At 43.6% G+C, this 27,206-nt stretch overlaps 1 protein-coding gene across 1 annotated transcript in view; it reads right to left on the bottom strand.

The window, feature by feature from the left end:
- The window catches only part of SYNE1 (spectrin repeat containing nuclear envelope protein 1), a 483,893-nt gene that overhangs the window by 422,504 nt on the left and 34,183 nt on the right, over positions 1-27,206 (bottom strand). The window contains exon 2 of the mRNA XM_056567280.1: positions 26,695-26,981. Within this exon, the coding sequence (XP_056423255.1) occupies positions 26,695-26,761 (67 nt within the window). The 5' untranslated portion in view covers positions 26,762-26,981. The remainder of the gene's footprint in view (positions 1-26,694; positions 26,982-27,206) is intronic.

Here is a 27,206-nt window from a genome sequence, read left to right as displayed (position 1 = left end):
TGGGTTCCTTGTTGTATGCAATGGAGGCGGCTGCTGTAGTATGAGACAAGATTTCTCTCTTCTCCATTGGACAGAACAGGGAATTTGCATTGGTGGCGAGACCGATGACCACATGGTGAGCAGCTGTAGAAACCTGGTCACCTGCACTATCTACCTATAAATTCAAGTTAGTGCAGGCGACTCTGCTGTAAGATTGTCTTTAATAGTAGGTAGTATCCGCTTGCAGACATTAGCAGCAGCCCCCCAGCAGTCATTAGTAGCAGCCCCCCTATAGACAGCAGCCCCCCTGTAGACTGCAGCCCCCCCCCCCTTGTAGACATTAGTAGCAGCCCCCTCCTGTAGACCACAGCCCCCCCTTTAGACAGTGGGCCCCCATTTAAACAGCAGCAGGGCCCCCCCTTTAGACAGCAGAAGCAGGGCCCCCCATTTAGACAGCAGCTCCCCCTCCCCCCCTGTAGACAGCAGGGCCCCTGTTTGGACAGAAGCAGCAGCAGGGCCCCCCGTTTGGACAGCAGCCCCCCTCCCCCCCTGTAGACAGAAGGGCCCCCCTTTAGACAGCAGCAGGAAGTGTACTGGCTCCAGAAAGTTAAACAGATTTGTAAATTACTTCTATTAAAAAATCTTAATCCTTTCAGTACTTATGAGCTTCTGAAGTTAAGGTTGTTCTTTTCTGTCTAAATCCTCTCTGATGACACCTGTCTTGGGAAACGCCCAGTTTAGAAGCAAATCCCCATAGCAAACCTCTTCTAAACTGGGCGTTTCCCGAGACAGGTGTCATCAGAGAGGATTTAGACAGAAAAAGATTAAGATTTTTTAATAGAAGTAATTTACAATAGGGATCGACCGATTATCGATATGGCCGATATTATCGGCCGATAATCACGATTTTGGGCATTATCGGTATCGGCAATTACCTTGCCGATAAGCCGATAATGCCCCGCACCGCGACCGCCACCCCCCCCCCCGACCCGCCGCACCGCACCCCCGACCCACCGCACCGCGTCGCACCCCCCACCGTGATGCTGGGCGGTACACCGGTATGGATTTTTGCCCATACCCGACAGGTAGAGGGAGAGAAGCGGGTGGTGGTGGCGGCGGCCCCGCAAAAGCCACTGCAGATCATTGATTTAAAGCGCCCGCTTTAAATCAATGATCTGCAGCGGTGTCGCGGGGGGTTAAATAGCCGATAACTTGTACCGAAATATCGGTATAAGTTATCGGCTATCGGCCCTAACCTACACCGATTATCGGTATCGGCCCTAAAAAAACGATATCGGTCGATCCCTAATTTACAAATCTGTTTAACTTTCTGGAGCCAGTTGATATATAAAAATGTTTTTTCCTGGAATACCCCTTTAAATAGCTAAGGGCGACCTGGTCCCACACCATTTTAAGATTCTTCATATGTCCCATGTCCGAGATATGTTTATAGTTTGTCTGACAATTTAGGAAATCAGTTAGATAGGTCTAAAGTTTATTTGAACCCCTTGGTTGGGTGGGGTGGGGTGGGGTGGTGGGGGGGAATTAATGGCATTTAATGTTTAACCCCTTAAGGACCAGTTTTTTCCATTTTTCCACCTCACCTTCTAAAAATCAGAAAACTTTCAATTTTGCACCTATAGACCCATAAAAAAAAATTCCAAAGGCTTGTTTTTTGCGCCATCAATTGTACTTTGTAATGACACCAATCATGTGATTTTGGGGGCTTTTGATTCTATGCAGTGCACTTTTCGGTAAAAATTACACCATATCTTTATTCTGTATGTCCATATGGTTACAAGGATACACAATTTATATAGGTTTTATTTTATTTTACTACTAAAAAAAAAAACTAAAAAGACTATAACATGCACCAAAATTTGTATGTATAAAATTATCCTCTTCTGATCCCTATAAACGTTATTATTTTTTCATATACGGAGTGGTAGGAGGGCAAATTTTTTGCACCGTGATCTGAAGTTTTTTTGCGGTACCATTTTTGTTTTGATGGGACTTTTTGATCACTTGTTATACCTTTTTTTAGGGCAATTTTCGACTTTGGAATTTTTACGTGTACGCCATTAACCATGCGGTTTAATTGACATTATATTTTTATAGTTATATTTTACGCAGACGGCGATACCACATATGTTTAATTTTTATTTACACACACACATATATATATATTTATTTATTTTATATGGGAAAAGGGGAGTGATTCAAACTTCAATTACTGAAGGGGTTAAATCCCATTTATTAACTTTTTTTTAAAACTTCTTTTACACTTTTTTTTGTCCCCCACACAATACTTAGATTGCATACACTGAACAATGCTATGCCATAACATAGCATTGATCAGTGTTATCTGTGCTCGATTGCTCAAGCCTGGATCTCAGGCCTAAAGCAATGGAGCACCGATCGAACGGCAGAAGGAAAGTAAGCACCCTCCTGCTGTCATCTCAGCTGTTCGGGACACCACTATTTCACCGTGGCAGACCTGAACAGCTCCGCTGAGCTAACGGCAGTGTATTCTCCCGTTTTAGACACCGGGACCACCTTTGATCGCGGCGTCTAAAGGGTTAATACCGGACATCAGCCTGATCGTCGATGTCCGGTATTAGCCGCGGGTCCTCGTTGCTGATACGAGCTGAGCACGCTTTACATAACAAGAGCCGGCCACGGATGTAAATATATGTCCATGGTCGTTAAGGGGTTAAATGCCGTGATCACTATTGATCGTGGCGTTTAACCATTTCAGTGACTGACATTGGAGCCAGCTTCAATGTCCATCAATACTGGCAGATGTCAGCTGCTGATAGCAATGGGCCTGCTATCAGCAGCCGACATCTGCAGGTATTGACTGACATCGGAGCTGGCTGATGTCAGTCACTAAAATGGTTAAACGCTGCAATCAATAGTGATCACGGCATTTAAACATTAAATGCCATCAATCCCTGGGGTCTTACCCTTCCTTCCCAATGCTCTGTGGATCGGCTATTGCTTACATTTTGGCACCTCGCAGACGATCAAATTACTCAGAGCTTAAAAGGAAGTGGGTAGCAGTTCTTTACCGTAATTTTATTCAAGCCTCGGTAGTCGATGCAAGGTCGCAAAGACCCGTCTTTTTTCTCCACGAAGAAGAACCCTGCTCTGGCAGGGGAAGAGGACTTCCTAATAAATCCCTTTTGAAGGTTCTCTTGGATGTAATTTGACATGGCCTGAGTTTCAGGAACAGACAACGGGTAGATTCTGCCTCTGGGAGGTGTGGTGCCGGGTAGTAAGTCAATAGGACAATTGTAAGGACGATGTGGTGGTAAAACTTCAGCTTGCTTTTCACTGAAGACATCAGCAAAGTCCTGAAGGAACGAAGGCATACAAGGCAGAGGACAAGATGATGGTTCCAATTTAGACAAACGTATATGAATACAGTGGTTGTTGCACTGCGGACCCCAGTGAAGAACGTCTCCAGTTTTCCAATCCAACTGCGGAACATGGAGTTTCAACTAAGGTAGGCCAAGCCAGAGAGGAGAAGTACAGTGAAAGAGAAAACAGAGGGACAAGTTTTCCTTATGCAAGACTCCAACCTGCATAGTCAATGGTTCTGTGCAATATAGCACAGTCCAGTCCAGTTTTTCACAATTGACTGTAGAGATATAAAAGGGATTTAACAAGCTGGACACTGGCAGGCAATGCCTATGCACTAGGAAGGCATAACATTTTTTTCCCATTGAGCCAGAGTCCAGGAAGGGAAAAACTGAGATAATCTCTTTGGAGGGTAGAAAAAGCTGGACTGTCAAATTCAAGCGTGGAGAGGTGATATCAACACCTAGGGAGGCCTCCCCAACAAACCATAGGTGCAAGCGTTTCCCTGTGACTGTGGACGCGAGGACAAACTTTGGGGAAGTGATCTGCACTGGCCCAATATAGGCATAGACTCTCAGTTCGTCGGCGAGTTCTTTCCTGCAGGGTCAGGCAAGACCGATCCACCTGCATAGCCTCCACTGCGGGAGGCAATGAAAAAGATTGCGGTGGTTGCTGGAAGACAGGTGCCAAATGGAAAGCACCGGGGACGTGCAGACCTTTCTTGGCATAGCTCCTCATGGCGCTCAGAGAAACGGATATCAATCCGGGATGCCAACTGTATAAGTTCATTCAGGTTAGATGGCAATTCCTGGGCAGCGAGGACATCCTTGTTCCTAGATAACTCCGATGCCAGGGTACGAAATCGGATGGCATACTCGCCCACAGAGGAGGAACTGGAGCAGGAGGAGGCTGAGGCTGTGGCAGTTGCTGTTGTGCGATGAACAATTACTGTATCAGAGCGGATAACTGGCTCAACTGCTGTGCCTGCTGGGCCAACTGCTGTGACTGGAGCACCACGATGGAAGCGAGATCCGGGTTTTCTGGCAGAGGAACCCCAGCGGGATCCATGGTCGGATCTTGCTGTTACGGAGCAGGATGTGGATCCTCTTACCTGTGTGGCTGATGACTCGGACCGTATCGGGGAGCGGAGTCTAAGGTGCCGCTGGTATTCACCAGAGCCTGCCGCAAGGCTCGACCACACAGGTAGCTGGGCTAGGCGAGGTACTGAAGGATATGACAGTGGCATAGTCAAACGTAGCAGAAGGTCAAGGCCGGCGGCAAAGGTGCAAAATCAAATAACGTAGCAGAAGGTCTGGATACAAGGGTAAGGCAACAGGCAATATGGAACTCTTAATCTCAGGCTAGGGGCACTGAAGATCCATCAGGGAAGTGTGGGAGGTGCAGGGACTTTATAATTTAGTGTGTGGTTTAACAACTAACTATGGGCGTACTGGCCCTTTAAATTTCAGAGCTTAGGAGAGCTCAGACAAAGGAGGCGGCGGCAGCGGAGCATGGGCTGGGATTCCCATGCGGTTGTGTCCCACGATGTGAATCCCAGCCCCGCCGGCAGTCGGGGATTCAGGGACCATGCGATAACAGCCGGTGCTTGTGGCCGGAGTGCAGTGTGTGACAATCTGAACTGCTTTCTGCACTTTAAATGTGGTAGTGGTGGCGGACCGTTTATAATAAGGTGTGTTCTATGTGAATATATATTTAATCATTTTTAAGAAGCATAATAAAAGTAAAGTTTTAATTGTTTGCTAAAAAGGTTCCCAGAGTAAAACATTCTGTGTTATTTCAATAGGGAGACCTGAACACTACCATTGGATCATTGATTCTTATTGGTAAAATCTCCTTGTACAGCCTGCCTAGACAGATCGCACAAGAAGATCAGAGATTCTGCGTGCCAGAGGAGGGTTAAAGACCTCTGTCCGCTATTTGTTTAAAAAGGTAACAGGCTGTTTTACACAGTTTACGTAACTACCAAACACATAAATAAGGTTTTGTTGTTTTCAGTCAAGCATGCTACTGTGTTTACTCCAATTAACCTCTAGAGGAGCTACATGGCTGTTTTTGACTTTGTGAGCACCTCCAGAAGCCATTGGGATTCCAATCTTGAGATAGACACTGGTCCTGTAGGTGGTACCTCAATCTATCAGACAAATGATGGCATATCCTGTGAATATGTCATAAATATCCTGACGGAAATAGTTAATATATACAGCATTCATGCAGTAGAATTTAGCAGCATATATGCGCTAACTGTACTGGGGAGCTGACAATTTTCTACCATACAGCAAGGCTAATTCAATGTCAAATCTGTATATTGCTAAATGAAGGGCAGTAACCAGAGATTTCTCTAGTAATAAAGTCTATACTTATTGCTTTGAAACTGCACATCACATGAACTGCGCTTTTTTTTTACCATAGCAACTGTTACTATGAATGGACCAGAAGCATCATAGAAGATGGGTCCTTTTTTTCTAAACCCTCCAGCATTATCAAATAAATGTGATATCTAAAGTGACAATTCTGAAACAAGTCTTGAGTATATACCAAATTTGCTTCATGTGTTTTGTATTTCCCATTGTAATGAAATTGCTAGCAGGCAGTGACAGTGTATATGAGGGCAGTATGAGGGCTCGGATGTTAGCACTACTGCCCTGAAGAACAGAGGTACAATGGGAGAGGTTTAACAAAACCTGCGCAGAGGAAAAGTGCAGCACTTGCCCATAGCAATCAGAGAGATTGCTTCTTTCTTTTTTAAAGGCTTTTATAAAAAATAATCTAAGCATTCTGATTGGCTGCTATGGGTAACTGCTACACGTTTCCTCTTAGCAGGTTTTTTGTGAATCTCCTCCAGTGTGTTAAAGGGGTATTCCAGGCCAAAACTTTTTTTTCATATATATCAACTGGCTCCGGAAAGTTAAACAGATTTGTAAATTACTTCTATTAAAAAATCTTAATCCTTCCAATAGTTATTAGCTTCTGACGTTGAGTTGTTGTTTTCTGTCTAACTGCTCTCTGATGACTCACGTCCCGGGAGCTGTGCAGTTCCTATGGGGATATTCTCCCATCATGCACAGCTCCCGGGACGTGACATCATCATTGAGCAGTTAGACAGAAAACTTCAGAAGCTAATAACTATTGGAAGGATTAAGATTTTTTAATAGAAGTAATTTACAAATCTGTTTAACTTTCCGGAGCCAGTTGATATATATAAAAAAAGGTTTTGCCTGGAATACCCCTTTAATGTAAAGAGCAACATTTGCATGGAGTTTATATTCATTTGATCTGGAAAGTCCACTTTCACCAGCTCTAACCACCTGCCTAACAAACAGGAGGCATAGATATGCTGGTGGCACCAGGAACACTGCAGAAAAATGGAGAACATGACTCCCGGTAGTTCAGATAAAGGACCAAACAAAGAAGCCATTGATCTGAACCAACAAGAGTAGATAGGTCAGAAAAGGTCTGAAAGGTGTCATTCCCACTTCTGTAACCCTCACCTATCTAGACAACAGGGACCATATTTGTGTATGAAATTGTCTATATAATTCTATGGGAGTTACAGAAATTGAGTGGGAAATCTGTTTAACATAAAGATACTTACTATCCCAAAGAAGAGTTACTGTCTCATAAATGTTTAAAATGGAAATCCCTCTTTAATATGATATACACTTTGGTAGTGAAATGTTAGGAGGAGAGGCAAGAAAGTGTGTATTCAGGGTACGAAGATAAGTGAAATTTATTCTAGTACATTATCTCACATAAGTATGTACACCCCCCCCCCCCCACACACACACACACCCACAGACACATTTTTGTAAATAATTTTATTATATCTTTTCATGTGACAACACTGAAGAAATTACCATCTGCTACAATGTATAGTAGTGAGCGCACAGCCTGTATAACAGTGTTTAACCCCTTGCCGCAAATGGACGTAATTGTACGTCCATTTTTTCTGTGCGTTCCTGCAAATGGACGTACAATCACATCCATTCACGATCACAGCGCCGCAGATGTGCGGGCGGTGATCAGCGGCAGGGGCCGGTAATCGCATATCGCTGGGCACCCTCTGCAACTGTCAGGAGCGGAGCTCCGATCCTGACAGTTAACCCCGGCACCGGCACTAATCGCCGGTGATCGAGGAAGTGAGCTCCCTCTGTTCTCCAATGAAACCCTGCAATGCTATGCACCTCAGTGAACAGCTGTTATCAGTGTTCACTGTCAGGCATAATACACTGCAGTATAGATCTGTACTGCAGTGTATTATAAGTGTCAAAAATAAGTAAATAAAATAAAACAATAAATATAAATAAAAAAAATTATAAACACAATCCCCCTTTCCCCATTATTTTTTTTTATCTGTAATAACCCAAACAATAAAACAATCACATTATTTACCCCGTATTATGTACACTTTAAAAAAATAATAATAAAAAACTTGCCAAATTTACCGCTTTGTTACTGCGGCATCTCTAAAACAAAAATAAAAAGTGATCAAAATGTCGCATGTACCCCCAAATGGTACTACTAAAAACGACAACTCATCCCAAAAATAATGTGCCCTCACACAATGTTTTCAGTAGAAAAAAAATATAAAATTACGGCTCTCAGAAAATGGTGACATACAAACATTTTTCTTATCAACAAACGTTTTTAATAGTCAAACCATAAAGCTTTTAATTGATAGAAGCGAGCAGACATGACAAAAAGACAGCTTCCAAAGTATAAAGAACAGTAGTCCATAGACCAGGATTAACACACAGAACGTACATCGGTACATAAGCAAGTCATATGTATAAAATTAGCATCCAGAACAATAGTAGGTAATAAAAGTACGACTGTCAGTTACAAAAACATAAAGATACAAAATAATGAAGCCGAGCGAAAGCAATCTGGAAGTGGCCGACACCTGCAGGAATACATACAGAAGGGGTTAATAAAGAGACAGACAACGAGTCCTATCGGGGCAGTGATTAGAGGACAGCCAGGGGTCCCATAGAGCAGTAAAAGTATTCACCACATCTTCCCTAATAGCAGACAGTTTTTCATATAGCAATATAAGATTAATCCTAGAGACTACATCCCCCACTCTCCGTACAGATTGTTTCCATTGAGTTGCGATATGTATTCTAGCAGCCAGCAGGATATATTGAGCAAAAATATTTAACTTCTGTCTCGTCCTGTTTGGTCTGTAGCCCAGTAGGCAGAAGGCAGGTGTCCGGGGAACTTTCACAGATAAGACAGACTCAATAAGGTCCAAAATGTGCGACCAAAACGTAGAGACTATTGGACAGGACCACCACGTATGGTAAATTGTACCCCTCATGCCACAAGCACGAAAACATAGTGAGGATACGGAAGGGTAAATAGCATGTAATCTCATAGGAACCAAATAGGTCCGATGAAGGACTTTGAGAGCTGTTTCCATCAAGGACACCTGCCAATTGCCCCTGCCCTGTACTGCACAGCCTTCACGCCATTGTGCAAGCGACATAGTGGTATGTAGATCATTTTCCCACGCTAACATAAATTTTAATTTAGTGTCAACTGGCGGAGCATTTAGATGAGAGTAGAGTAAGGACAGCAGGCCAGGCCGATCAGGAGTATAGAGAGAGAGCGAGCTTCAAAGAAAGTAGGATTCAAAGCGGGAAGTGAAGAGCCTGGGCACGAATAAATGAGAAAATCTGGCGTTCTCTGAACAACTCACTAGTGGGAACTGCATGGGACAATCTGAAAGTTTCGAATGTAGGAAGTATATTTCACATGAGAAAATCATAGAGTTTAGTAAGTTTGGCTGAAATCCACCAGGAAAAGTTTGTAGGAGAGAGACCAGGAGGAAAAAGAGGATTAGAGAACAGTGGGAGAAGAGGGGAGACTGAAGATTGCAGGGAGAATTTGAAGCAAACCTGACGCCAGAGAGACAATGAATAAAGAGCCACTAGAGCCGAGGAGGGTAGAGACTGGGCACGAGGACCACATGAAGGCTGCATAGGAGTATGGTGCCAACAAGGAGTTCTCCAGGAATACCCACTTAGGGGTGCCCATAACTAGGTTAGTTAAGGCCAGCTGAGCCAGGCGTGTGGCGTAATAATATTTCAGGAAGTTAAGGACCGATAATCCGCCCAGCGATTTATGGAAATGCATCACATTCCGAGCAATCCTGGGTTTGTTAGAAGCCCAGATAAATTTAAAGACATCATTTTGCAAGGATAGGAGATCGGACCTAACCACCGGGACGGGAAGGGAGCGGAAAAGGTACAAAAGTCTCGGAAGAATAACCATTTTTATAACATTAACCCTCCCCAGCCATGACAGGTAAGCATAGGACCACGTAGCTAAGTCCGCCCTAATAGTACGATAGAGCAGAATATAGTTACTACCATACAGTGTGGACAATGAAGGAGTAAGTGTTTTACCAAGATAAGAAAGGCCATGAGAGGAGTCTCGAAATCCAAAGTTAAGAGAGATAAGCTGCCTTACAGAGGGAGGAACATGACAGTACAGCGCCTGTGATTTATGAGCATTTACATTCAGGCCCAAATGAGCGGAAAAAGTATTAAAGGGGTACTCCGCCCCTAGACATCTTATCCCCTATCCAAAGGATAGGGGATAAGATGTTAGATCACCGCGGTCCCGCTGCTGGGGACCCCGGGGATCACTCCTGCAGCACCCCGCTATCATTACTGCGCAGAGCGAGATCGCTCTGCACGTAATGACGGGCAATACAGGGGCCGGAGCATTGTTACGTCACGGCTCCGCCCCTCGTGATGTTACGGCCCGCCCCCGTCAATACAAGTCTATGGGAGGGGGCGTGGCGGTCATCACGCCCCCTGCCATAGACTTGCATTAAGGGGACGGGCTGTGATGTCTTGAGGGGCGGAGCCATGACGTCACGCTGCTCCGGCCCCTGTATCGCCCGTAATTACGCACAGAGCGAACTCGCTCTGTGCAGTAATGATGGCGGGGTGCCACAGTGGCGTTCCCCGGGGTCCCCAACAGCGGGACCACGGCGATCTAACATCTTATGGGGATAAGATGCCAGGGGCGGAGTACCCCTTTAAGGATGCCAAAAAGATTCGGCAAAGACACTAGAGGCTCAGTCAGCATCAGCAGGAGATCATCTGCAAACAAATTAACCTTATATTAGCAACAAAAGTTTTTATAGTATAAGTATGATAAACAAAAAAATAAAGTACATAAATGAGGTATCGCATTAATCATACCGACCTGCAGAATCAAATTATCATATAATTTATAGCAAGAAAGATGAAGAACTAGCACCAAGGTTTATACAACCAACTCTACTGTATACAGTGACCCCTCGACCTACGTGGCCCCGACATACGATTATTTCAACATGCGATGGCCTCTCAGAGGCCATCACATGTTGAAGGCAGCATCTACATACGATGCATTTTTATGTCGGGGCCATCGCATAAACGGCTATCCAGTAGCGCAGACTGCTTCAGCAGCCGCCGAAAAGCCGTTTACGGTGCCCCGTGAGCTCCGGGGATGGTCACTCACCTGTCCTCAGGGCTACGGTGCGTCCTCTTCGGGATCCCCTGCATCATCGGCGCTCTCCATCAACGTCATCACTTCGCTGCGCACGCCGTCCCGTCATCCAATAGAATCGGCGTGCGTAGCGACGTGATGGCGGCGACGGAGAGCGCGGATGCTGGGGAAGCAGAGGCCTTGCCGGAGCGTCGGGGACGCGGCGACAGCGATGGACGGCGACATCCCGGGCATCGGTGACGAGCGGTGACGGTCCGGAGCGGCGGGGACAGGTGAGTACAACTTCGTCTAATAGTGGTCTACAACCTGCGGATGGCTGTCCGGGCATGCTGGGTGTTGTAGTTTTGCAACATCTGGAGGTCCGCAGGTTGTAGACCACTGTCCTATACTTTACATTGCAGGAATCCCTCAACATGCGATGGTCCATTTGGAACGGATTACCATCGTATGTTGAGGGACCACTGTATCTTCCTTGGGTATGCTGTATTAAAACAGCAATGCCTGTCTATTATCTAGAGACCTGAGCCACACTAGTTCTGAAGGCCAGTATCTATCCATTGACATCAGTGGGTGCCCTGGCACCATGGCCTGCACTGTGGTTGTACTGAATATATAAAATGAAGAATCTGATGAGTGAAGGACCTATAAAACAGAGATAAACATAATCTCAGCATTGGTATTCCACATTGCTCCCTAGCAAGGGGACGAGCCAGGTAGTCTTAATCCACACCCCCTAGTGTAGACCACCTGAGTCATCTATATAAGAGAAGTGCTGGTACCATGTGTAGTTTAGAGGAGAGAATTATTCGGGTGGCAGGCTTGCTTTTTTTCACTGTCTCACAAGATAGAGGGCAGTAGGACGTAATCTTCCACTTCATTTAATTTCATTAATATATTTAATTGTCTGTCAATAATAAAACTGCCAAAGAAGTGAAACTGAAACTAATAAAGAAATAAACCTCTTGAGTGGTGCTATTTCTCCTTGTGGAGACCAGCAGCTAGAGTGTACAGGCAATGCTCCCTGAGAAAATGGGTGCAACTTCGCTCTCCTCCTATAGGTGGCACTAGACAATTCTTTCCTTCGTTAAAAGAGATATTTTGCATAGCTTTTCCCAGGGGCCAGGGACTCTCCTTACTCTAGCTCGCAGTCCCTACAAGACCAGCCATTATCCCCAGAGAGCTACCTTGAGGGTCTATTCACACATACAGAATTCTGCTCAGATTTGAAGCGCAGGATTTGAAGCTGTATTCAGTCAGTTTACATTGAAATCTGCGCAGAATACTGTATGTGTGAATAGGCCCTAAAGGATTCTCACACAGCCAGCACCATAGGAATCACCAAAGCAATTCCTACCAATAGGTGGCACTAGAAACAACTTATGAATCATTTCTTCTTTCTTTGAGACATCTATATATTTGCAGCTATTTCAGCCGCTTAGCAGTATTAATATACACATATTTACTAAGGTGTGAACACTTGATTTATTGACAGCTTTGTATTTACTTATTTAGTCTTTCTATGAGGATAATATTCATATGTAAACACTCATTCACACAGTGAAAGCGCTAAGTGTGACCGATAAAATATGGTTCAATGACAGATAACATTCGCAGCTTTATGTTACTAATCTACCATTTCATGTAATGTTACAGAGAGCTGTCAATCATAGAAAAATCACTACACCTGAGCAAGCAGTAGCCAGCCCCATCCAGAGAGATTTAAACCTTAAAGGGGTACTCCGCTTTTTTTTTTTTTTTTTTTATCAACTGGTTTTATCAACTGGTGCCAGAGAGTTAAACGGATTTGTAAATTCTATTAAAAACTCTTAATCCTTTCAGTCGCTGTATGCTCCAAAGGAAGTCCTTTTCTTTTTTATTAATTTCCTTTCTGTCTGACCACAGTGCTCTCTGCTGACACCTCTGTCCATGTCAGAAACTATTCAGACTAGGAGCAAATCCCCTTAGCAAACCTATCCTGCTCTGGACAGTTCCTGGCATGGATAGAAGTGTCAGCAGAGAGCACTGTGGTGGGACAGAAAAGGAAATTCAAAAAGAAAAAGAACTTCCTCTGGAGCATACAACATCTGATAAGTACTAGAAGGATTAAGATTTTGAAATAGAAGTAATTTACAAATCTGTTTAACTTTCTGGCACCAGTTGATTTAAAAAAAAAAAAATTTCAACGGAGTACCCCTTTAACCCCTTAACGACGCAGGACATAAGTGTACATCCTGGTGAGCTGGTACTTAATGCACCAGGATGTACATTTACGTCCTATACATAACCGCGAGCATCTGAGCGATGCTTGGGTCATGTGCGGCAGGTCCCGGCTGCTGATAGCAGCCAGGGACCCGTTGGTAATGGCTGACATCCGCGATCACGCAGCTTTGCCGTCAATAAAATGGATGATCGGATCGCCCTCAATGCTGCCGCGGAGATCCAATCATCCAGAACGGCAGACAGAGGTCCCCTCACCTGCCTCTGCTGCCTTCCATGGGTCTTCTGCTCTGGTCCTGCGATCGAGCAGAAGATGACAGATAACACTAATCAGTGTTATGCCCTATGCATAGCACTGAAAAGTATTAGCAATCAAATGATTGCTATCAATAGTCCCCTATGGGGACTATTAAAGTGTAAAAATAAAAATAGTAAAAAAAAAAAAATTACAAACTGTGAAAAAACCCTCCCCTAAAAAAATGTAAATTGTCCCATTTTTCCTATTTCACCCCCAAATAGTGTAAAAAAAATAAATAAATAATGTATATACATATCTGGTATCGTCGCGTGTTTAAATATCCGAACTATTAAAATATGTTAATGATACCGTACAGTGAACGGTGTTAACGTAAAAAAAAAAAAAAATCCAAAATTGCTGATTTTATTCCCCCCCCCCAAAAAAAATAGATAAAAACATTTATTAAAAGTTTTATATAACCAAATATGGTATCAATAAAAAGAACAGATCACGCCGCAAAAAATGAGCCCGCACACCGCCGCTTATAGGGAAAATGAAAAAGAAAGAGGTCTTCAAAATAGGGGGATTTTAAACGTACTAATTTTGTTAAAAAGTTTGCGATTATTTTTAAGCACAACAGTAATAGAAAAGTATATTATCATGGGTATCATCTTAATTGTATTGATCCAAAGAATAAAGAACACATGTCATTTTTACCGTAAATTGTACAGTGTGAAAAACAAAACCTTCCAAAATGTGTAAAACTGCGGTTTTCTTTTCAATTTCCCCACACAAATAGTATTTTTTGGTTGCGCCATACATCTTATGGTAAAGTGAGTGATGGCATTACAACGGACAACTGGTCACGCAAAAAACAAGCCCTCATACTAGTCTGTGGATGAAAATATAAAAGAGTTATGAAGGCGAGGAGGAAAAAATGAAAGCGTAAAAATAGAATTGTCTGAGCCCTTAAGGTCCAAATGAGTTCTTAAGGGGTTAAAGGGGGTATTCCGGGCAAAAAAACATTTTATCCCTTATCCAAAGGATAGGCAGGCTGCTGAGACCCCCCCCCCCCTGCGATCTCCCTGCAGCACCCGTCACGCCCCCTCCCATAGACATGAATGGAGGGGGCGTGGCGTGACGTCACGTCCCCAGTCCCGAAAACTCGGAGGTTTCCGAAACTGGAGATTCAGCACTTGCATAGAATGCGGGTGCTGCAGGGAGATCGCGGGGGGTCTCAGCAGTGGGCCCCCTGCGATCAGACATCTTATCCTTTTAGATAGGGGATAAAATGTTTTTGCCCCGAATACCCCTTTAAGGTTGTGCCCTGGTTTGGTTCTAAATGATGCAGCGATTATTTTGCTTTTTCATCTCCACATTTCAAAAGCCATAGTTTAAAATTTTTACAGTCAACAAAGTCATATCAGGGCTACTCTTTTTGCTTTAAGGGACAAGTTGTATTTTTTAATGGCACCATTCTGGAGTAAGATAGTTTAGGCTTTGTTTACACATAGTATTTTGGTCAGAAATTTGGCAGCATTTTGATCAATATTTTAACCAAAACCAGGAATGGGTCAAAAACACAGAATAGGGGCAACTCTTCCCATTTTAGTTTTTTTCTGTGTCAGTTCGACTCCTGGTCATGCATGACTAAGGGGAGGTTCCCTGAAACGTTGCGTCCAGACTGAGTAGTGGCTGGGTCTGTAATACCTCCACAGAGGCATTGTTATGGCAGAAAAAAACTTTTGTATTGAACCATGTAAAGAAACATATAAATCATGGAATGAAGATAACGTCTGAAGTTTGAGTTAAATTAGTTCACTGGTTGCCCTTGTCTATTAGTGTGTCTGTAGTATTTTGCATACCCCTTGCAACTTGTCCAAAATGTCAAATAGGTAACTTGACATTTCTCTAGAGTTTAAAAAGTTAGGGCCCTTTTACACAGGCTGACGGGCTCCCAATAACAAGTATCAATCTTGGTAAATGCCCCTCATATACTGAGCCTTGATGAGATTAAGGCTAGCTGGGTTGTTCGTGTGGCTCTAAACTTTATCATTGCTGGCTGAACATCCACTGTTTACACATGTGACTGATAACAACAAAAGATCCCATCAGCTGACAAATCGCTGGCCCTTTTATACAGGCCCTAGGACAGCAATGATAAAGTTTAGAGCCACACGAACACCCAGCTAGCCTTAATCTCATCAAAAAAAGCACAAACGGATGCGCTCCGTAGTGTAACACCAAAGGTGAGTTGGTAACGCTAAGTGTGAATTGCGCTTGCCACATGAAGTTGTACTCCAACCAAGTACAACAATGCAACAGGGTGTATCATCAAAGGGTCTCTGCAGCTTCGTCCCGCTGAAATAAAATCACGATAAAAACAAGCAATCTCCAGGTAGCAGAGCGGGATCAATGGAAGCGCTGGGACCAGATAAGAAGTTAAAAGGATTTATTTCCCATAATGCAACGCGTTTCACGGTCACCCGCTTCCTCAGGCATGATGCCTGAGGAAGCGGGTGACCGTGAAACGCGTTGCATTATGGGAAATAAATCCTTTTAACTTCTTATCTGGTCCCAGCGCTTCCATTGATCCCGCTCTGCTACCTGGAGATTGCTTGTTTTTATTGTTAATCTCATCAAGGCTCAGTATATGAGGGGCATTTACCAAGATTGATACTTGTTATTGGGAGCCCGTCAGCCTGTGTAAAATGGCCCGAACTTTTGTCAATATTCAAAGTCAGATAACCCCTTTAACATTACAAACCCTAGAAAAATGTCAGGTTAGTTATTTCAATCAGCAAAGAAACCTCTACAATGTTCAGTAATTTAAGGAAATGTTTATTAGAGGAGATGCTAATGGGATATTAGGTATCCTACTGCTAAAAGAGTGTACACAGTATAAGGCACCAAAGTTTCTGTAGCATACGCAGGAAAATAGAGCATAAAGCTGCCTTTTCATATCTGTCTCACTATTGAGTCACACAAAAGTACATGTATTATATAATCCTATTAAAGTGAAAAGCGTGCCTGGGAGCACTGACCATGCTGGAAGTATTGCAGAAGCAGTAAGAAGCTGCTGTAACCAGATCACATTGACGTGCATTATTAATTATTGCTCATTTCTGACAATGAACAGCTTGGAGAATATCAGCTATTACCTTTAGCACGCTGAAATAAAATACAATGGAGGAGATTTATCAAAACTTGTGCAAAGGAAAAAAAATGATCAGTTTTGCATAGCACCAATCAGATTGCTTCTTTCATTTTTCAAAAGCCTTTGGTCCCATCATGATTGGCCTCTCACTTACCAACTCCCACCCTGCTCTGTACTGACAAGGGTCAATGGGGGATATTTATCAAAATAGTGGTGCAGTTGCACACAGCAACCAGACAGCTTCTTTTATTTTTAAATAGGCCTGTAAAAACAAAAAAAGCAATCTGATTGGTTGCCATGTGCAACTGCCCCACTTTTCTTCCACACAGGTTTTGATAAATCTCCCCGAATGTGTTTGACAACCTATAAGGCCTCATGCACAAGTGTTGTATGTAACCCTTGTCCAGGACCCGCCACCCAGAATAGGGTTAGGGGAACACAGGATCAGGTCCCCCCTCCCCATGTGTTCATTGCTTCTCCCCTTTCCCTCTCCCTGTTACTTACCATTTTAGATGCAGCTGTTCTGTTCTGACCAGGTTTGGATTGGTTCTGCTGGTCGGGGCGGGGACCAAGAGTTGATTTAAGACTGCAATATGCTGGCCCCTTTTTGACCTTCACAGCAAATTGAACAGCTTCCCACCCCCTTCCACCTTTTTTCTTCATCACAGTTCTCTATTTGGGGGATTCAGTTGCTCAGAGAACCTACTGGACAAACTTGGTTTCTTATTGGCTGCTAGTATAATTCTTGGACTTCTCTAAATACTTTATTGCCTGATCTTTATTTACCTATAATAATAATAATAATAATAATAATAATAAACAGTGGCAGGAGCTATGGCAGGAGACCCAGGAGGACCCCAGTGCTGACACAGAGACATAAAAAACAAGACTACATTTTGCCAAAATGAACTTGAGTAAGCCAAAATCCTTCTGGGAAAACATCTTGTGGAGGGATGAGACCAAGATAGAGCTTTTTGGTAAAGCACATCATTCTAGTGTTTACCGAAAACGGAATGAGGCCTACAAAGAAAAGAACACAGTACCTACAGTGAAATATGGTGGAGGGTCAATGATGTTTTGGGGTTGTTTTGCTGCCTCTGGCACTGGGTGCCTTGGATGTGTGGAAGGCATCATGAAATCTGACGATTACCAATGGATTTTGTGTCGCACTGTACAGCCCAGTGTCAGAAAGTTGTGTTTGTGTCCGAGATCTTGGGTCTTCCAGCAGGACAATGACCCCAAACATACATCAAAAAGCACCCAGAAATGGATGGCAACAAAGCGCTGGAGAGTTCTGAAGTGGCAGCAATGAGTCAAGATCTAAATCCCATTGAACACCTGTAGAGAGATCTTAAAATTGCTGTTGGGAAAAGTCACCCTTCCAATAAGAGAGACCTGGAGAAGTTTGTAAAGGAAGAGTGATCCAACATTCCGGCTGAGAGGTGTAAGAAGCTTATTGATGGTTATAGTAAGCGACCGATTTCAGTTATTTTTTCCAAAGGGTGTGCAACCAAATATTAAATTAAGGGTGCCAATAGTTTTGTCCAGCCCATTTTCGGAGTTTGGTGTGACATTATGTCCAATTTGCTTTTTTTTCCACCCTTTTTTAAGTTTAGTTCCAATACACACAAAGGGAATAAACGTGTATAGCAAAACGTGTGTTACTGCAATCCTTTTCTGTGAGAAATACTTCATTTTCTTGAAAGATTTCAGGGGTGCCAACATTTACGGTCATGACTGTATACACATATACCAGGATTTCTTCCAAAAGGAAGCCAAATGACTGATCAGTTTGTTACTATATGTGAAGAAATCAATGCAAGATTTGTGGGCCTTTGTGGGCTTTAAACCAAGGACCTAGTACTGTATGATACAGGTGGAAACCACTGAGTCACCATTTCCCTGTAATAATAGACTAAGCATTTCAACGTAATAGAAACGTATGCTTCATCAGAGTCAGAGAGGTTTGTGCAACCCACAGCCAGCTCCTTGAGAACAGCGTGTATACAATTCTATCAACAACTGAAAAGATATTGTCACTCACATGGCACGGCCCTGCCCATGGCTTCCTTAGTTACACAAACAGAAAATCGCTTCTGTTCAGCCTCAGGAATGTATTCTGCATTTACAACTCAATGTTTGCAGACTACACATTCACGTATAGCTTTCTGCTGTCATGTAGTGCAACTGGAGACTTTCCCTAGCGTCCAGGTCACCATAATGCTTAAATACTACCATACTATTACCAGCACAAGATTATTACAGAACACAAGGAAGTGACATTGAGCCAGATCAGAAAACAAGGGAATGGCAGGTCTGCTGTAGTAGATGTCAAAACCCAGTCAAGTGTACGGCACAAGTAGTGATAATACTAAAACACGCCATCCAACAAGACAGCAAGTTAACTTCTTAGAGTTTTTATTTCTTAGAATACGTTTTATATACTTTTTGATAATTGTCCAAGCATCCAGCACATTTCATAATATGCCACCTAGACCTCACCTAAATAATCGAAATAATAATCTAATATATCACTTCTACTTAGGGCTGGGCGGTATGACCAAATCTGCGTATCACGGTATTTTTTTAACTTTCGGCGGTTCCACGGTATGTAACGGTTTTTCCTCCCCCCCCCAAATGAATAATCAGCCCAGCGCTGCGCTATTCTGCCCCCCCCCAAACAAAAATTAATTATCAGCCCAGCGCTGCGCTATTCTGCCCCCCCCCCCCCCCCCCAAGAAAAATTAATTATCAGCCCACCGCTGCCCCCATCGGGGTAAATACTCACATGTCGCCCGCTGCCCTCCTGGTGCTGTTTGTTGCCGCTGCCGGCGCAGACACAAGATAAACAAAATAAACTCACGCGGCTTCTTACATGACAGGGGGCTCAGCCTATCAGCGGCCGAGGCGGAACATCGCTGCGGCCGGTGATAGGCTGACGGCTGTCCGACGTTCCATTCACTAGGAAGCAGATGAGGCCGGTACCGGACCAACGGGAGGTGAGTTAAAGTTTATTTTGTTTATTTTTTGAAGCCCGGGCATAGGGATACCACACAGTATAGAGCGGTGGTCTTCAACCTACCGACCTCCAGAAGTTGCAAAACTACAACTCCCAGCATGCCCGGACAGCCAACGGCTGTCCGGGCATGCTGAGAGTTGTAGTTTTGCAACATCTGGAGGTCCGCAGGTTGAAGACCACTGGTATAGAGTGTCGGCGCCGGCGGCCGCAACAAACATGAGGATGAGGAGGGCAGTGCATGCGGGTGACATATCAGTATTTACCCTGATGGGGACAGCGCTGGGCTGATAATTAATTGGGGGGGCAGAACAGCGCTCGCAGGTGACTTGTGATTAGTTCCCCGATGTGGGGACAGCGCAGCGCTGGGCTCATTCATTCCCGAGGGGGAGGGGCCAAACCGGTATTGCGGTATGGGTTAAAATTCATATCGTGCAGCACAAAAATGTCAGTATTCGGTATGAACCGGTATACAGCCCAGCCCTACTTCTACTTTACACAACCAATAACCTCCATACACATATATGTAGAAAGTAGAAAAAGTCATAGTTTCCCTAGTCGACAGCTTACAGAGGATAACTCAGAACACGTCATTACGATATCTCATAGTAAATGGCATGCTGCAGATATAGGCCATGTTCCCATTATTAAGAATTTACCCAAGGCAAATCCAGTATTTTATTTTTTTTTTTTAGAAACTCTGCTGAAGAAATGTGCAGCTGCTACTGAGATTTCTGCCGTGGATTGTCCTGTGGATCAGCACAACAGTTAGATCTTTTGTAAGACCCGGTTCACACGGCCGAAAATGTGCAGAATGTCTATCTGCAAAGCGCGGACAGACATTTCGCACATCTAAATGTTCCGGCAGGCACTAGATATCCCAAATGCGCTAACCCATAGACAGCAATGCACTTCTGAGCAAAATCCTCAGAAAGAATACACAAGTCTATTCTGTCTGCAGAGGACGGAATCAGGATTTCCGTGGCAGAAACATCTGTTGTGTAAATCTGGATTCCACCTCCTGCAGATAGAATTTTCTCTGTGTGCACAGTGCAGCAGAATCCCGCACTGAATCGGCCGTGTGAACATGCTCTAATTCAGTGGAGCTGTATTGCAGCTTTTCCTTAAGGAATCAGCTGCAATGATGACCTTGCTGTGATTTTGAAATCACTCTGCATTCACCAATACCCAATTTACACTCATATCGTATGTAATGCTGAATAAATTATGTATTCAATAATACTAGCTTCAGGATAAAGTGAGTTTGCAATCCGTGACGTCACGGCCCGCCCCTGTCAATACAAGTCGTCACGCCCCCTGCCATAGACTTGCATTAAGGGGACAAGCCGTGATGTCATGAGGGGGTGGAGCCATGACGTCACGCTGCTCCGGCCCCTGTATCGCCCGTCATTACGCACAGAGCGAACTCGCTCTGTGCAGTAATGATGGTGGGGTGCCGCAGCGGTGATCCCCGGGGTTCCCAGCAGCGGGACCGCAGCGATCTAACATCGTATCCCCTATCCTATGGATAGGGGATAAAATGCCAGGGGCGGAGTACCCCTTTAACCAATGCATATTACAAATATACCTATAATGGTATTATCTACATTATATAAAAAGTTTTTGTTGACAGGAGGTACACTTTAAATACGGTTCCCCTATACGGCTGAGTGCGGGCGCCGCGATTAAGCCGCGCCCACCCCTCCTCCCAGCCGTATACGGGAACCGTAGTTCAAATCGTAGTGTGAACCCAGCCTAAGGGGGGTATTTTTCAACAGATTTTTGTGTGTTTTTTTGTGTGTGTGTGTGTGTGTGTAACTTTGGCGCAATTGTTTGGCGCATTCTCTCCACTGTCATGTTTTAAACTTGCTCAAAATCAAACAGTCCTGTGTGTGATTTTTGCTTTGGTCAGTAATTCATAATTTGCGCTAATCGATTGGTGCAATTTGGCGCCTTTAGGGGTTTTTTGGGCGCAATTCACCACCAAGAAATTTTGTACATGGAAAACACACATAGCATTGTCAGAAAATGTAAAGGCATCAAAATACATTATACATTTTTTTTTTGTGAAAGCAGCGACACCCTGGGGCTGTGCACTACTATCCTGCAACATGGTTGTCTCTGAGGGACCTTCACCCTCCGTTGAGCCAGTATCGGACATGGCCACACAGGTTCAGGAAAGGTAAGCACTAAAGTAACCCCAAAAAAACAAAAAAACACTGAAGTTAAAAATAAAATCCATTTCACATGGTGGCTATAAACCCCACAATAGAAGATAACTCCCGTCGCTTGCTGATATACTGCAGGAGGGACTCCGAAATGGCTGCTCTACAGACTAAAATACGTTGTCCTCTGTGGCGGTAAGTTCTGTGTAAAAGGCGCTGATTTCTGCATTTGCGCCAAAATTACTAACAACATGCGCCAAATGAAATTTTGGCGCACGTCGGCAAAAAACAAAGTGAAAAAAAAGGGGAAAATTGATAAATACCCCCTTAAATATTTCTCTTAATAAGAAGAATTGTGTTTGCATGTTTGCATTACATAGAGAGAGCCAAGAGGTATTGTGACCTCCAGGAGATCCAGAGAATGAGGCCCAACAAATGAAAAACCACATTCAAACCAGCACCAACAACAACACAGAAGATTTTGTGCGGAATTTAAGGTTGCTCCTCCACAGTGGTTTTTGTCCATGTGAACATACTCCTGCATAGCCAGGTAGCTGGAAGATCAACAGTTAAAATGGGCCTCTTCATTTTCGGGATCAGTGAGGTCCCACAAGATCTCCACCAGCCACAAAGCATACTCTAGTAATAATTCGCAAGTCACAGTGGTCGGCACTCAACCTCCATTCACTGACTGAGTATATGGCTAAGAGCCTGTCAGCTATCCTAGGCACACGTGGGTAACAGCATAAATGTACCTGTAGGGGTGCGGTAAATCCAGAAAGCAAAGTTTCCAATAGAATCCAGTACAGTAGACGAAATGGATCGCACTCACAACTTCAGGTGCAAAAAGCTTGAACTGTCTTTATTCCAACGGTGCAAATCACATACAAAATGTTTCAGGACGCTACTGGTGAAACAGCCTCAGGTGACAGCTGTTGCGCGTTCGTGTGCACGCTTCATCAGACCCTGCCCTCTCTCAGGTAAGCCAGCCCTTTATACCGCTTACCTGGTGACGTACCCGAGGGAGGGATTATCAGGTTTACAATACAATTATTAAAACCAACACAAATCTACTTGTATCTAAGACAAAATATTAACAACAATTATAGATACAAAAAAGGTTTACAAATACATGTATAAAACCTAAAAAATCCAACACTTACAAGATCACACTAAAATCGAGTCTCTCATTTAACCCCATATTACCCTGTGCTTGCGTTTTTAAAATCCATCTGGCTTCTGCTTGAAGGAGTTTTTTCTTTAAATCACATCCTTCTGTTTGTGTTATTTTCTGAATACCCTGAAATGTTAGTTTGCTGCAATCCCCATTGTGCACAGTATCCATGTGCTCAATGAAGCGCGGCGTTCCTTTTCTTGAGCACACTGAATAGACGTGCTCACGGAACCTTGTGTGAACAGGTCTCTTCGTGCTGCCCAAATAAAATCTCCCGCAGCTACATGTAATTACATATACTACCAACCTGAGGCTGTTTCACCAATAGCGTCCTGAAACGTTTTGTATGTGATTTGCGCCGTTGGAATAAAGACAGTTCAAGCTTTTTGCACCTGAAGTTGTGAGTGCGATCCATTTCTTCTACTGTACTGGATACTCTAGTAATATTGATCAGTTTATTGAAGTTATTACTAGTGTTGCTCGCGAATATTTTATATTACTTTATATTCTCAATTACGAATATTCGTTTTTTTTTTTTTTCTTCACAGTACACATCACAGTGATCACTGCATCCCTCTCTGCTCTTCGCATATGCGAATATTGAACCCTCCCTTCTTTAATGGTATAGGGAACTAGGGAACTAACGGGCTAGTGCAGTGGTCTCCAACCTGCGGACCTCCAGATGTTGCAAAACTACAACTCCAGCATGCACGGACAGCCAACGGCTGTCCGGGCATGCTGGAAGTTGTAGTTTTGCAACATCTGGAGGTCAGCAGGTTGGAGACCACTGCACTAGCCCATTAGATCCCTATACCATTAAAGAAGGGAGGGCTCAATATTCACGAATATGCGCATAAATATTGCGGGGGGAAGCGAATATAACGAATATGCGAATTTCGCGTATATATGACGAATATTCGTCCATATATCCGCCAAATATCGTGAATTTGAATATGGCCTATGCCGCTCATCACTAGTTATTACATAAAAGCACTCATTTAACCTCCTGTGATCCTTTATTAGTAAATACATATATTGCACATGCATTTTTGATTTGCAAAAAAAAAAAAACTGTGACATCTAAGGCTCCTTTCACACTATATGTTGCTCCGTTTTAAAGACCAGTTACAATGTCTCATTAAGAAAACCCTTAAAAATGGCTGTTAAACGGCCGTTACAAAATCCCATTCAAGTCTATGGGATTTTTTCATTATCCGTTATCACTCGTTATGAATAACGCACGTTATTTGTGACAGGAGAAAAAATGTTACATGCACTAATTTTTCTCCCGTCACAAATAACGTCCATTATTCATAACGGGTGATAACGGATAATGAAAAAATCCCATAGACTTGAATGGGATTTTGTACCGGCCGTTTAACAGCCATTTTTAAGGGTTTTCTTAATGAGACATTGTAACAGGTCTTTAAAAAGGAGCAACATATAGTGTGAAAGGAGCCTTATAAGATGAGGAATCCTATATTTCAGAGTCTGTTCTATATTCCAAAACACACAACCTTCAAAGGATAATAAACATCATGTCTTCTATTGCAGCTTTAAGGATGTAACAATGTATCTGCAGTGCCGACCATCCATTTTTTTCATGCATAATGCAGCACAATTGTCTACCCGTGAGTCAGGGCACATTCCACTGTACATCTTGGCAAAAGGTAAAATATTTATGGAAATGAGTGCAGCAATACCGGCATATTGAGTTTATCACGTCCAGCATCTGGCATCAGAGCTAGACACAGAAAACAGATAAACAGTGTCATACGGAGCCTACAATCTGTTTGTATCATACTGTAAATCATCATTACCATCTTCTGTGTCTAAACTCAGCAAATACATAAGAGGATAATGTGGTTTTGCTACATCACTTCATCCATGTAAACGTTTAGCACTGCAGCAAAAACTGACAGGCCATAATACAAGTATTAACAGTTTTGGAAGACCATTCCTTTAGGGTATGTTCACATGTTGGTATTTTGCTGCAGACTGTCTGCAACAGATTTTGCTACCAATTAATGTCAATGGATAGCAAAATCAGCTGCAGATAATCAGCAGCAGAATACGCACAAGTAAACGTACCGTTTAGGGTCTATTCACATGTTCAGTATCCTGCACATATTTCAAGGGGAGAATTTGAAGCTGCAGACTTGATGCTATGTTCAGTCATTTAGCTTACATTAACATCTGCAGCTTCAAATCCTGAACATCAAATTAGCGTGTATTTCATGCTTTGGATGTGCTTTAGCGGCGGATTTCCCACCACAGAGCGAACACACAGAGCTACTCAGCCGCAGCAGAGAGCTCGTCGGCACATCCGCAGCATAAAATACGCTGCATATGCGCTCCGTGTGACCCTATCCTTAGGGTGTATTCACACATACAGTATCCTGTTTTGAAGCTGTGTTCAGTCATTGAGTTTATATGGAACTCTGCAGAATAAAATCCGCAGCTTCAAACAATGCGCATTTAATTTGTGCAGGATACTGCAAGGGATACTCTGCCCCTATACATCTTATCCCCTATTCAAAGGATAGGGGATACGATCTCTAAATACGGGGTCAAGCCGCTGGGAACCCCCGCGATCTCTCCTGCAGCACCCCTTATCATCTGCTGCACGGAGCGAACTTCACTCCATGCCTGATGACGGGTGGTACAGGGGCTGGAGTATTGTGATGTCATGGCCCCGCCCCTTGTGACATCACGTCCCGCCCCCTCAATGCAAGTCTATGGGAGGGCGCGTGGCAGCCGTCACGCCCACTCCCATAGATTTGTATTGAGGGGGCGGACCCCCGCAATCAGACATTTTAACCCCTATCCATTGGATAGGGTATAAGATGTCTAGGAGCGAAGTACCCCTTTATGGGGCTTTCAGGATTGCATTGAAAAAAATTACTACAGGCTGGAAATGGTCTTAAAAAGGAAATTAAGCAAACCTTTCCGAACCCCCACTAAGGTGCCAAACCACTGGGCATGCTGCAATGACATCACGTACACTGTTCATGTGATGCTGGAGCCAATCACTGACCTCAGCTGTCACGTGATGTACAAGGAGGTACAGACTGCTGAGACCGAGATTGGCTGCGGTATCACATGAACACCGTATGTGATGTCAATGCAGGGGGCCAAACAAAGGGCACTAGAGTGGCAGTGGCATTAGAGTGTTTTTGGATTAAGGGGTAAGTTAGGGTTTGTTTGTTTTTTCTAATTCCTCATCCTGCCAATGGTCAACTTTTAAAAATGCCTAAAACCCTATAAAGCCAAATCCCCTTACTTTAGTACTTTAACTCTGTGATGTTTTAAAAAGCTAAAACATGCCATTCTGTGCCTGCAGATGATCAATAAATGAACCACCATTTATACAATGAAAACGCAACCATGTTAAAATCACGATACAAGGAAAGGACACCCAAAAGACCATAATATGGATTTGCAAGGCGGCTCTCTTCTCGGAACCTTTAGTCCGGTATAAGACACCTTTTAAGATTTTTTAAAGAGACGATTTTGGGATTGTATTACCTGACTCATGACTTCACACATTTTCTCTATTCTTGTAACCGATGCTCCATTTTAGCAGGATCTAATTTTAGCACATCAGATATTGTCTAATGCAGCAGACAATGGCAGATCAGAGTTGTATTTGCGTATACCAGTGTTTTCCAAACATTGTGCCTTCAGCTGTTGCAAAACTACAACTTCCAGCATGCCCGGACAGCCAACGGCTGTCCGGGCATGCTGGGAGTTGTAGATTTGCAACAGCTGTAGGCACACTGGTTGGAAAACACTGGTGTGCACAATAAAACATCCCAAACATATAAGATACTGCAGATAGAGTATATGAAGGATACTAACCTTGTAACCTTTGCATCACATTTGCAATGTCCCTGGTGTTCCGGTTTACTAGCCGAGAGGTGGCCATGGTGACTCTTCAGAGTATCCTTAGCTGAAGAAATGTTCACTTCAAGTTAAGGTCTTTGGATGTTCCAGAATATCTTGCACGGCTCTCCTAAGGCATCCTCCAGCGGATGCTTGAGTCACTGCTGTCTGGCACCCAAACAAAAGCAGTCCGGTCACGACTGTGGTGCCGCTTTTAATTTCTTCTTATGGGGCCTGTCCTTCTCACAGAAAGCTTAAGCTGCCTGAAAAGACAGAGAGGTAGGATTTAGAAAGGACTTGCATGGTGTATTGCAATGCTTAAACCTGTAATCTCATTAGTAATTCTGACAAAGATTGGCAGTCCGGGATATGCTGTACCGCTCGTGCCAAGTAGACAATTACTGTAGAGAGCACATGTAGTGTGGCACTGCCGTATTGAGTGAAATATCCATAAACAAATAAAGTCAGCCGAGTGAGCTATACATCAG

Source organism: Hyla sarda, chromosome 3 (genome assembly GCF_029499605.1).
Source record: "Hyla sarda isolate aHylSar1 chromosome 3, aHylSar1.hap1, whole genome shotgun sequence".
In the NCBI taxonomy this organism is placed as follows: domain Eukaryota; kingdom Metazoa; phylum Chordata; class Amphibia; order Anura; family Hylidae; genus Hyla; species Hyla sarda.
The sequence above is the reverse complement of the archived record's forward strand: the minus strand, read 5'-3'. Positions and strand labels throughout refer to the sequence as shown.